This window comes from Dufourea novaeangliae, unplaced genomic scaffold (assembly GCF_001272555.1).
Source record: "Dufourea novaeangliae isolate 0120121106 unplaced genomic scaffold, ASM127255v1 scaffold80, whole genome shotgun sequence".
Classification (NCBI taxonomy): domain Eukaryota; kingdom Metazoa; phylum Arthropoda; class Insecta; order Hymenoptera; family Halictidae; genus Dufourea; species Dufourea novaeangliae.
In genome coordinates, this window is record NW_015373962.1 from 665,502 (window position 1) to 678,259 (window position 12,758).

The 12,758-nt window shown below is 41.0% G+C and overlaps 2 protein-coding genes across 2 annotated transcripts in view; one reads left to right on the forward strand and one right to left on the reverse strand.

Annotated features, from left to right (window-relative positions):
* The first annotated feature begins 2,680 nt into the window (after positions 1 to 2,680).
* The window catches only part of LOC107186656 (rab3 GTPase-activating protein catalytic subunit), a 58,576-nt gene continuing 48,498 nt past the window's right edge, over positions 2,681 to 12,758 (forward strand). Inside the window, exons 1-6 of the mRNA XM_015574579.1 lie at positions 2,681 to 2,876; positions 2,999 to 3,281; positions 3,349 to 3,485; positions 3,591 to 3,804; positions 3,881 to 4,289; positions 4,570 to 4,784. Coding sequence (XP_015430065.1) covers positions 2,681 to 2,876; positions 2,999 to 3,281; positions 3,349 to 3,485; positions 3,591 to 3,804; positions 3,881 to 4,289; positions 4,570 to 4,784 — 1,454 coding nt within the window. The remainder of the gene's footprint in view (positions 2,877 to 2,998; positions 3,282 to 3,348; positions 3,486 to 3,590; positions 3,805 to 3,880; positions 4,290 to 4,569; positions 4,785 to 12,758) is intronic.
* Positions 5,624 to 12,758, reverse strand: part of LOC107186657 — a 49,417-nt gene continuing 42,282 nt past the window's right edge. Inside the window, 6 exon segments of the mRNA XM_015574580.1 lie at positions 5,624 to 5,928; positions 5,930 to 6,099; positions 6,627 to 7,059; positions 7,612 to 8,183; positions 9,493 to 9,808; positions 11,473 to 12,347. Coding sequence (XP_015430066.1) covers positions 5,629 to 5,928; positions 5,930 to 6,099; positions 6,627 to 7,059; positions 7,612 to 8,183; positions 9,493 to 9,808; positions 11,473 to 12,347 — 2,666 coding nt within the window. The 3' untranslated portion in view covers positions 5,624 to 5,628.

The following is a 12,758-nucleotide window of genomic DNA, read 5'->3' on the forward strand; positions in this document are numbered from 1 at the left end:
GCTATGTAACACTATCGGTACTAAAATCCCTCGGCGGATGACTTCTTTCTTGAGTCTAAACCTATAAAAACTAAGTTCCCTCGTCGGTTGTCTTCGTTCTTCAGCTTAGAACTAATATTATCTTAATATTGTAATTAATACGAATTAATGCTATTAATACAAAATAACTTAAACTAAACGCAACGTAGTCCACTAATACTCAAACGAAAGAGATAGACGGAATGAAAAAAGTTCCATCGATCATTTCGTTTACACACCTAATATTCTATATACCAAGCAGTTATTAAGTCTACGATGAACCACGTTAAACTACAGTATGAACAAGTATCGCGATCAAAGTGTTGCCAGAACCTGGTTTAAGAAAATAGGAAAGACGGGCGCAACCTCGCAAACCCGAATCCATCTCTCACTTTCCAGGCCCTTTGGGCTGGTCACCTACGTACCAGACCCGAGCACAGGTCATGACCAAGTATGGTAGTGCAAGCGAGATCCCCTGTAAAACAGAGTCCTTTTACGGAGCAGACTCCCGTCTACTCCGTAGGCGGGTACGTTGTACCCAGGCGCGCACGAGCCTTTACTCCAAATCCTACTTACCAGGCAAAGACTAAACACGTCCGATATCTGGCTTCTCAATAGAAACCAGAGGGATCGGCAAACAGTCTTAGTGCACAGGCCCACTGCCCGTACCATAATAGGTACAGACCCACTGCCCATACCCCAAGTCTGTGTAGAGAAATCAACGAGCAAAATGAATTAATAATAACTTGGTATGCACAATGGCTGATCACAATTTAAGTCTATTAATAGATAGACTAAAATTAATAATAATGATTATCAGTACGATGTGATGATGTATATGAATATAACAATGAATATCGAATTATGATTTAAGTTTAACTTACAGTAACTTAACGCAGTGGTAGACGCATTGAGGATGTAGACGTTGATCGATGTTTTCTTTCGATGGAACAACTGTTTGGAAAAATATTTTTCATTGTACAATACACATAGAATACATAATATGTACATAAGAAGATAAATATCGAACATCTGTAACATACAAGAGATTAGTAACAAGAGAGGGAACACAACAATATGCACATTAAATAGATTAATAATATGCACAGTTAATAGATTAATAATATGCACAGTAAATAGATTAATAATATGAGCAGTAAATAAATTAATAATATGCACAGTAAATAACAGGTTCCTTTATACGGTGGTTGTCGAATGCCTGCAACACACAATAGGTTAGTAACAAGAGGAAGAACGAGTATGAGACACGCGTCCACCCTCCGCGACGGCTCACGATAAAGTGAGGAAGCTAACGCCGTTCTGTATTGGGCGTACGTAGGTTATTACGCAACAGCTAGTTTCTTTGTTACGTTTACTTGAGTTCAATTGGTTTTGCCGGCTTGAACGACCTTCCTCCTTGAACGACCCAAACACCGGATGGTACGACTAGGTACGACCATGGTACACGGCGTACACTTCCCTGTGTGGCGGGGAACAGAATACACCCACGGTAATCCCTGCCTGTCGTAAGAGGCGACTAAAAGGGACCGTTGGGATCGCGGGACTATGGTACCCGCGGTCCGGAGGAGGGGGAGCTCTCTGCTCCCCCACCACAGAGATGGCGCTCCGCCGTCAACTGGCGGAGCCGGCGCTGGGGAGGTACAGGTTGTGTTCGCAAGAGATCCCGGTGCCTCCCCGCAGAGCGCCGAGCCCGGCCACCGTGAGGTTTTAGTGGGTATTCCCCCTGGGCTTCGCCCTATTGGGGGTGAGTCCCACACTACCCCCGCCCACTCCTCCCACATTGGGGGAGGGCGGGGGTGTGCGTAAACGCATTCCCTCACAAAAAAAAAAAAAAAAAAAAAATGGTACACGGCGTACACGGCTAGGTCAATAAACTGTGTGACGCACATCACTAGCGCGTTAGACCGACGGAGAGCACCGATACCGCGGCTTGCTCTACCGCTCTCGCTCTCTCCCGTTCGCCCGCTCCGACCATCTTCGGCATCGTTCGGTACGCGTCGACATCGACGGAGTGCACCGATACCGCGGCTCGCTCTATCGTTCTCGTCTGTGGTTTTACAACATAGCGCTATAGGCGATGGAAATTAAATTCAAAAGCCCATAACAGCTTATAGCTAAAGGCATTATCCACAACAATAATTTTTTAATTTTAATTATGATTAATAGAAACTTAGATACAGAGTAATTTATAATATATCTGAATATTGTAATCAATTTTTACGTTGTATAAATTAATTTATACATTTTAGTAATAAAATTATTAATAAAATGTTATTACATTACATATTATTACACAAATACCATGTATCTATTGATGTTTAGAGAAAATATTTACTTAATTGTTTTATTCAAATTTATTTATGGTGTTTTACCTTAGATATTTGATCGGTACTGATATTAATGAATGTAGTGAATGTTATGCACCTCCAAGGCATAGCTATACCATCTGGTAGGGTGCCGAAACAATTGTCTGTTATTTGAAACTGCATTGTCGCGCACTCTACGAATTTTCATGGAAGTTTGTTTAACTCAAACGATAACGAATAAGTATTAACGATGTTTAACAGCTGCAGTTAGTCACAGTTAGCCATACGGTTTGCCTGTAAACATAGCCTTTTAACTTGTTTCAAGGCCTGTAAGAATGAATAACGTTGAAATCGAAGACTTTTATCACCACGATTTCACTACGGCTTCGGAATGGGAGGTGTTCATAGCACGTCTCGAAGAAATTATGCACGAATGGAAACTAACCAGCACGAAAATTGGTCGTTGTTTAAAGTCAGGAGATTTTGTCAACTGTCAGTGGAATGAAAATTCCGAGAAACTTCATTTTGCTGGTTTGTATGCACTCTTTGTTCTGCTAGAATCAAAATATCATGCATTCAAAATATGCCATATGTTCTTTTTGGTACATGGATTAGAAGAGTTGGTCCAAATAGAATTATTTTCTTCATTTTAGATTCAGAATTCACGTTGAAGCATTTTAAGTTGAAATTGGAAAATGGGGACATAGACAGTCCTTTGGATGAAAATGAGGAAGAGAAAGTACAGTGTCATAGAGATGTGATAAATACGTCAAATGATTTTGCCAGAATGGATGAAAATCATTTAGAGATAGCTTGCTACTATGGCATCAGAGAGTTCCTTGTCTTACAGTCTACTAAAAGAGAATCTGTGACAGATGAAACTAAAATTAAAATACTACTCAGCTCTTTAACAATTGCAGCAGCTAATGCCAATTGGTAACTAGAATCTTTCTTTTTTCAATGTTAATATAGCAACTACATAACATTTGATAAATACTTGTAGCGATATACCTACCCTGGTGCAAGTGCAAGAATCATGGCAAAAGATGTACCTGGGAACTAGTATTGGGAAAGGAATTTGCAGTCATTTTGACATGGTGCACTTGAAAAAGATACCGCCTCATTGCAAATACCTCACTGGTAGGAATATAGTTTGTAAAACAGAAGCATAGAAGTAATTATAACACTTACATTCTTCAGAACAATATTTATAGCAGCTGTTTTACAAATAAGAATTATTTCCAGGTTTACTTGCTTTGTTTAAACAGAAGGCAGGAGAATCTTGTGGAGTAAGGCTAGATCCAGTAATGATATCGGTGAGGTTCTCTTATCTGTTGAAAGATTGGACCACTAGTACATGGACGCAAGAACCTCCAGACTTTGATTTCATGCAAGGAGAAACATTAGGCGTAGCTGAATTAGGCAAACTTCCATTTGGAGCTACATATGATCCTATCGCGTAATATTCTTGTCTTTTAAGAGGAGATATAATTGAGATACTTACCAGTTTAAAATCAACCAATTGTTTGTTCCAGGGAGCTCCATTTATTTACTACATGGCCGGAAATGTTGGAGAGCGTGGTAATCGACAGTGAAGGTTTTACGGACTTGGAGCCACAGTTGGCACTTGAATGGTCTGTGCAAGTAACAATGATATCTTCGCCGGCTTGTCTACTCGGGGAATATTTAACAGACTTTTTGCACGTTTGTAACAACCCGAAAACTATAGTAGATTTGCTTGGAGACGCTGTGATATATTCTCAACAAGAAGAGCAATCATTGAGTTCGGTTTTTAATATACTGACAGAGTCCAGAATACCTACTATTTCAGCAGTGGTTAGCAAAGCGACTCCGAAAAAGAATACTAACGTGGAAGGACCTATACAAGAGGAGATATTGTTGTCGATATTATATTTTCTATTTCCTGATGCGGATAAGAACACTGTAAGTAGTTTTTTTTTAACCCTGGAGCGGTCGTACAATATTTATGGGACATCTAATAAATTATAGCATAATTTTTACTTTCATTAATGTCTTTCTTCGAATTATACTAAAATCTATTGACTTGATCCCTTTGTGTAAGACATCACGTAGCTTTTCGAGGAATCTTTCAAGATCCTCTTGAGAATAATTATTATGCGGTCTGTCCAGGGTGAACTGACAACTGCATAAAAACAAAATGAGAAAAGCTATTGAGAAATAATGGTATTAATTAATCGTTTAGAAAACTCCATATGGCGACGTGAGTACCTGCAACGTGGACGAGGATCAGTGGAAAGGAGTCAAAACTTGCGCCATGGACAGTTTAGTATGGCGCCTCTCTGTTGTCGCTGCACATTGTACACACAATCTTGGAGGTGTGGTTGCCCTAGCACAATTGTGGTACGAGTTTGTGCAAGAGATCAGATTTCGTTGGGAAAGAAGCATTCTCATACCTGGGTAAGTATTGCACGTTATATTAATTAATTGCACAAGTAAACGATTCCAGTACCGGCAGTCGTAGAAAGTACGATGCATACGGAAAACGTGAAACTTTATTAACTTTTCTTTATTGAATTGAGATTTATAAGAACGCATGTTACAGCGATACTTTTTAGGATCTATGCATTCGATTTTAATCTTTTATTCTAATACTGAACTTACAAAATAGTTGCTATGTAAAAATATACAAAAACATTTTCTTTTTAAAAGAGAGGTCTCTCCTTACCAAAATATTATCGCATGTTAAGAAATATTTTGTATGTCAGTACATTTCTCTTGCACAAGTATAAGAAAAAGCACGAAACGTCGACACGATACGGATCTCGATAGACGATTTCTTTATGATACAGTCTTTGGACAAAAACACATCCATCACACGTAACGCGTTGATCCCGGCTCGTGTTGCCACTTACGCCTAAAATTGTTTCTAGAGATCGTGTGCCCGAGCGAATCGAGTCCTCGGCGTTTGATTCAAGCACACACAGTATATACGTGTTCCTGACGTGCAGCTTACTTTGCGTCAATTCTCTTAAAGCTATACGTTTAGAACGTCCTCGTTCGCGTTACTACGTTCGCGAGTTTATTACACGGTAATACACGCGAAAACGTAGATCCACTATCGTTAAGCTAATGAACGCTATATACTACGCTATTCGCGAACTCTCTGTTTTTTTTCTTTTTATTTTGAAAATGTCATGTCGCACGTTATACCTAGACTAAGCAGAGGGAACAGTCGTGCACCGACTGAGATAATGTCACTTGAACACGTTTGAGCAAAACCGTACGCAGGCGGCGTGTCGCGCTAGAGAGGCATCAGACCAGTCCTCGTGGTCGGATTGCGCGCCATGTATATGTCCATATCGTGATCGGTCCAATTGTTTTCTTCGTAATTATTCAGAGTATGCGTCGAGTCGGCGATGCTGTAGCGGCTACCAGGTCGCGGGGGATTTTGTTCCAGGGTACGATTACACGATCGCGGTCTCTGCCTCCTAGACGATGTGTGGGTTGGCACGTGACTCTGGGAGAAGTTTGTTCGTGACATTCTGTCGGAAGCTGCTGCCAGGGACTGTCGGGATTGTCTTAGCTCTGGAAAGGAAAATATGGATAGTTTACATTTTAACAGTTCTCTTTGTATCTCATACGGAATCGTAAACCAAATTGGAAAAGCTATGTTGCGATTGACCATCAACCACAGACCGAGTCGATACTTTTCCGCTGTAATGTCCTGCCTGAGATCGAACATCGTCGATGCAGGAAGCTCTTGTTATCGACCCTGAAAACGAACAATTTAATTCCTATCTGGATTGCATTTACTTGGACAACATGTGAGATGTTACTCTAGTTTAATGAAACTTTATAGAAACATAATTACAGAACATTGTTTACTTTGTAAATCGAAGAAGAACGTATTCTGTATTAACAAGATTCGAATACCAGGCCCCAGGATTACACGAGTAGCCGCCATAATCCTGTAAACCACTATCTACAAGTCTATTCTGAAATATGTCACAAACGACTGGCCACCTGTACGGAACGGTTAAATATTTTTGTCGTCCTTTCTGTTTCTACGAAATTTCATGAAAATTCAAGCGTAACACTTTTCTCATGCGTTCCTATAGTCGGATTTCAGTATCGGGCGAACAGAAAAGAACTGTGCCAGTTTCTTCGTTATTCACCAATGGCTCTGTGCTTGTGAATCAATCATAACAGGCAAAACATTTGCGGTACAGTTCTGTGCAATAACTTGAAGAAGTTGCGACTGAACGTTCGTTCTCACCCGATACATTATCAAATGTGTACCTTGACGGTCTATAGGAAACACTCTTAGTCTCGGTATGCTCCTATTGCTGTACGCGGACACTTGGTCCCATTCTTTCTGGGCGTTGTAGGCGCTTAGTGTTGCCATCGAGGACAACGGCCCACCAGGACTGGGCGTTGGACCAACGTTCGAGCAACAGTTGACAGGCAGACCCGCGATAGGGCCCCCCATTTTCGTCTGATCTATGCTGTGCAGCGTGTGAAGTTTCCTGGCCCTTCGCCGATTCGCGACGATGAATATTATCACCGCGACCACTATCGTGGCGCATATAGCCGCACTTGCGGCGATCGTGATTTTGTCCATGTTGGACGTAGGCGAATTTTCCGTCCTTACTTCTCGACATTGGTTGTACGGAACGTTCGCCGGGGTGATATTGGTTTCTTCCAACGACACCACACAGACTACGATGCATTCCTATGATCAGAAAGTACATTATGGAAATACGAAGAGTAAGCAAAAGAGGCACACGACACTTTTCCAATGGCGATTCTGGAATAAGCGCTATCCTATATAGCCCTTTTTAGCCACTAGGCACCACTGCCTTCACCATTGACGTCGCCAGACCCTCCAGAAACAATCTTATTTTTAAGGCAAGCCAACGTCGAACTACTTGTCAAACCCAACTTTCAATAATCTGTTTTAAATAATTGAGTTAACTCTGTTTATTCTCATACACCCTTTTTCAAGGTCGCACGCATCCTAAGAACCTCCCCCCTGCCATAAAACCTTCGAAGGCAGTGGTAATAAAACCTTTGATGGCAAATGGCCGATCTATGTATAATAACTAAATTGCCTCTATTTAGAAACACATTAACGCTAATATATACGTTAAGGGGTTTTCCCCGTTCTTTCGGGGGGTTCAAAGATCAATTTCTTATTTAACAATTAAACATTGGCCACCCCGTTAAATGGGCGACAACCGTCAGAAGCTGCACCATACGGATCGAGTCTTTGAGGATACATTACCTGCAACGGGACGTTCTTTATTTTGAACTCTCTCTCGCTGGCTTCAAGCGGGGGCGCCTGTTTGAAGCTGTTGTCGCCGAATAGCCGATAAACCACCTTGAAACCCAGTATGTTGGTCGCTTCCGTGTCCCAATAGATGATCACGGCGTTGTCCTGTCTCAGCACGTCCTTGACTATGATGTCCTTTTCGCTCGACTTTGACTTGTAAAGCGGCGATCCCAGGACCAGAGGTGGTCGCGGCTGATGTTGCTGTAACTGATCTTGGACGTGTTTAGGCGGGGCTGGGGTGGTCCTCATTATCACCACGTTGCCAGTTCGCGCAACCGTTGGCCTACTGGTCACCGCTCGAGGGGTAGTCGTGGACGATGCCTCGATGATTTTCTCCTCGGTGGTGGAGGACGCCGGTTCTGCGGTCGTTGTGGTCGTCGTTGTACTTGGTGCCGTCGACACAGCGATCGAAGGCCGAGTGGTTGGACTGTAACCTGTTCCCCCAGAACCAGTCGGTTCTCTCGTGTCCACGCTTTCCACCGTACCGATACCGATTATTTCCGGAGTTCTGTCGCAAGACATTTCTGCGAACCAACGAGAAACCGTTACCATTCGTCACAGTCGAGTTCAATCCGCGCGGTTGCGCTTGAAAAAAAATTCCTAGACCGGAATCAAAACAGCAATTATTTGCAAAAGTTTGAAATCGTTCACCGGTTTCTGTTCAATTTTAATTGTAACTGTTTAAGATTTTCACGCGTTCTAGAATTCAGGAACCTTTTGAGTAGTATCATTCACCGATATTGACTTTTCAAAACACCGAAAATATCGTAAAATTAAGGGCTAGAAACGAAAATATGAAATACCGTAAACTGGGGGAACATTAGCATACTGTATGGATGACGATTGGATTGTAGTTAAGGTATAACTAATTAAGATTGTTATCTTTAATTAAGATGTAAATAAGTAAATAAAAGTTTAAATCGATAATTCAAACATTTTGTGTCTTGAATTAGATCAATAAATTAATTAACTTGAAAAAAAATTAATCATCCGAATAAAGCAAAAAAATAAAAAGAGAATGCATTAAACATAAAAAGAAACAAATTTAAGTGTCAATATAATTCCAGGTTAGTACAACCTTAGCTGTTAATGCTATTCATGTATATGGTGTGCCAATTTTATCTGTACGGTGTAACATTGACAGTGAATTAACCTGTATTAAAGAAGTAAAAGGATAAAAGTTTTATGGATTTTCATACTTGTAGTAAAATCACATAATATGTAATGTTCTAATATGACATTTGAAGCAAATGTCAAATTTTTTATTTTTGTATTCTATAACAAAATGTAATAAAAACCTGCCAATGTTCTCCCACAGTTTACGATATTCTATTAGTCTTAAAATGTCAAGAATAGTGTTTTGAATAGCAACAGAGAAATGGCGCCGTATAACAAGAGCGGCGCACAAAATGCGATTATTGAAATGAGAATATACTACATATGTATAGTGTGAAATCAGTGTAAAGTGGCATAAATGAATACAATTATTCTCATGCAAGGTGTTGTACACCTGGTTACCTGCTGTATTCGCGTGATTTCGTTTTCCGTAACTACTTTTTTTCGTCGAATTTAAAATAAAAGATAGATAGTCCGACATAATTTTGAGCGTTTTAAATGCATCGACCGCATCTCAGTCAACCATTTAGTTCGAATCGGTAATGGATTTCTTTCCAGAATTTCCATAATTACTGTCACATATTTATTTCTTCGGAAGTGAACTGTACTGAATAATTTATAACAAAAAGTATCAGCGTATTTTGAACAACTACTGTTACCGTTAGTTTCAGTCTGAAAACTTTCGCGGGACGAAAAATTTACTGGCGCTGTTATTACCATCCGGATCGATGTTGTAAAAGCTTTTGTCCTGCAGCTTCTGTGGACTTCCGCAAAATTGCGGTTTCCGTTCGCGGCTTGTAACTTGTAGATCCTTGGTTTTTATCCAATCGACGATCCACCGCAGTTTGCAGTCGCAGACCAAAAAACGACCACCCAAACTCAATCCCCGAAGCGTTCCGTTTAATCGGGCGAGAGCTTCTTCCGGGACGGTCGACAGAGGATTCCCGTCGATCGCCAGAAGCGTTATCGACGGATTCTTTTGGAAAGCGTTTACCGGCAGTTCCGTGATCAAGTTGAATCCAATGTCCAGCACCTAAATAGAACAGCGAATTAAAATGAGAAACGGAGGATCCACAGGGGTGTAGGAAAAGTGACGGTCACTGATTTCGAGGGAGAATTTACGTCTGGCTCCTTTTGCGCAATAATTTACCACCTAATCTTGGTTAAATTAGGAAATTTACAAGTTGTAAGTTATAAATTTTACACTTCTGTTGGGTAGTTTCTACAATTTTACAAGCTATATATTTAAATCACTAATATTGTTAGTACATTTTATAAGTGTTCGTTGCACAATAAATTCAACTTTACAAGTTATACAAATTTAGTTGTAACAATTTTTACAAGTCTTGAGCGATTGATAACTCTTTTTATAGGTTAATTTGTCTGACTATTGATTAGTGAATTGTTAATAATTTATTGATTGTAGGTATTTGAATCATGATTGATAATACAATTTGTTTTTCTTACCACTTGTTGCTAAATTGTCGGAATAATGAGCTCGTGTGCTAATATCTTCCCGCTTACACATTTTTAATCAAACAAAACACATTTAACTGTATTAATCGATAATTAATTTCTAGCAAGGTGCACATAACATTAACACGTGGAATAGGTGAATCAGTTGACTGTAATTTGACAAAATTTACGTGCAGAATTCTACTTATTTTATCAGTACTGGTATTTTGTAGCTTGTGACTTGTGAAATCTCGCTAATAATATTAATTCATAACTTATATCTTGTGAATATTCACTAATATTATTAGTCGGTGAATTATTGTGCAAGAGGTCTCACATAAACTGTACTTTATATTCAAGATCATAAAGTACTAATTGAAGACTTCCATTTTTTGAATCGGTTGAGATGGTCTAACTCCTTAACCCTTAAATGCACGTTTTTTCCAAATATATTAAAACATTTAGAAATTACTGATTTCTGAACTATAAAACGATAGAAAAATATTTTAAAAAATCCGTCTCATTTTTTGTATTCGTTCATTTGAAAACAACGCGTATTGCAAAATGACTACACCATATACACAGTATATAAGCAAATCACAAACTAATTATCGTGAGAATTTTTAAAACCGTTATTATTTCTGTTTAGGGGAAAAGCCAATTGCTCGGTAGGAAATTTACAAATTTTTGTATCTTTTATTGTAGGCTAATGTCCCGTTTGGTGTTGCACTTTTTTCTTGTCAGAATCTATTTGTAAACTGACGCTCCCTCTTTTCACTTATGTCGATTCTTTATACTTTGGTAGTATCACAGACGTGATATAAGAATAGACCTAACATCTTATGGGACTTGGTGTCTCACGAAAATCACGTTTCAGGAACTACGTTAGACACCGTGATAACGCACAGCACACACACTCCCGTGATTGCATATAGCCTTACATACATACATACACTATTTCCCCGGTTTCGCTAGCAGGGAATGGAATACTGAAATGGTACTGGAAATTAAATTGCATGTTAGGTCTATTCTTATATCTCGTCTGTGGTAGTATACGTACATAGATTCCAATACATAATGCAGGAAGCGTTTATGTGTTTATTACATTAGGAACCATAGGTATATTGTCGTATGGCAACACTGTGCATTTAAGGGTTAAGCGATGAGCCCGATCCTCAGGCTCTTGATCAATAGCAGTCTCGATTGGAGGACCGTTTCGCCGTGCGAGCCCTCTGAACTTACCCTAAGATCCTGAACGCTGTTAATCGCGGCGGTGGGAAAGTCCGGTATCAGATTATTCAGTAGGCTCAACGAGCTGAGCGTGTTTCTGACCCCGTGAAAAGCGTCCGGTCCGATGTTCTGTATTAAGTTCCTCTCGAGATTCAGTCCGGTCAGCGACTCCAGGGCCTCGAAAGCCTTCGTGCCCGCGGATCCGGGCAGCTCCCGCACGCTGTTCTGCGACAGATCGAGAAAGGCTAGGGTCCTCAGGCCTCTGAGCGCCTCAGGGACCTTCTTCTGTCTGGTGCCCTTCAGGTTCAGATTCTTCAGCGACCTCTCCAAGCCACGGAACGCGGCTGGCGCGAGCGTGACCTCGTTGTCGCTCAGCTTCAACGTGACCAATCGCAGACCGGCGAACGCGTTGTCGTTCACCCTCGTGATTTTATTCATCGATAGATCCAACACGGTCAGATTACGCAGCACCCTAAGGGTGTTGCTCGGTACCTCCGACAATTCGTTGTCCTTCAGGTTCAGGCTCTTCAACGTGCTCTCCTGGCCACTGAACGCGTCCGGCTCGATCCCGTTGATCTGGCAGCCGGACAGCTGCATGTTGTTCACCTTGAACGCCGCGAACGAGCCGTTCCTCAGGGTGCCGATCGTGCTGTTGTTCACGTAAAACAAATCGACGGCGGCCTTCGAAGCGTGACGGCGCATAGCAGTCAGTAGCTGCTCGTAGTCGACGATGTCGCATTGCACCGAGAGCTCTTTGGCCAGATTATAGTCGCAGATGCACGAGCTCTCGAGATCGGGCACGTGCTGGGCCCACGGGCAGCTCGAGGTCGCTGCCACCGCAACAACCATGCCCGCGAGTATCAGCAACACCTCCGATGGAACTACACCTAAAAATGATCGGATCTCGTTATGTTTCCACCGGTGTTCTATGCAAGGACTTCTACCGAAACGTAAAATACCGGTATATTCGGTTAAACCTTCGCCCTATATAACCCTATACAAGCCCTACCCTTATAGAAATCGAAAAAATACCGGTATTTATTTCGATTATTATAATACCGGTATCAAAATCATACCGGTTTAAGTCCCTGGTTCTATGTATGCATGAACATGTTTATCCCACCTCGCGATTGGGAACTCCTCGAAGAGTAACCGTCTCCTCACTTTTTAACCCTCGGAAGGCGTACATTTCTGATGATCGAATAAGCGGTACCAGGATTCAGGTAGACCCCTACTCATCTGACTTTACAAGTGTTTTAGAACAAATTTCTTCCAGGTATGCTGGTCTTCTTATAAAA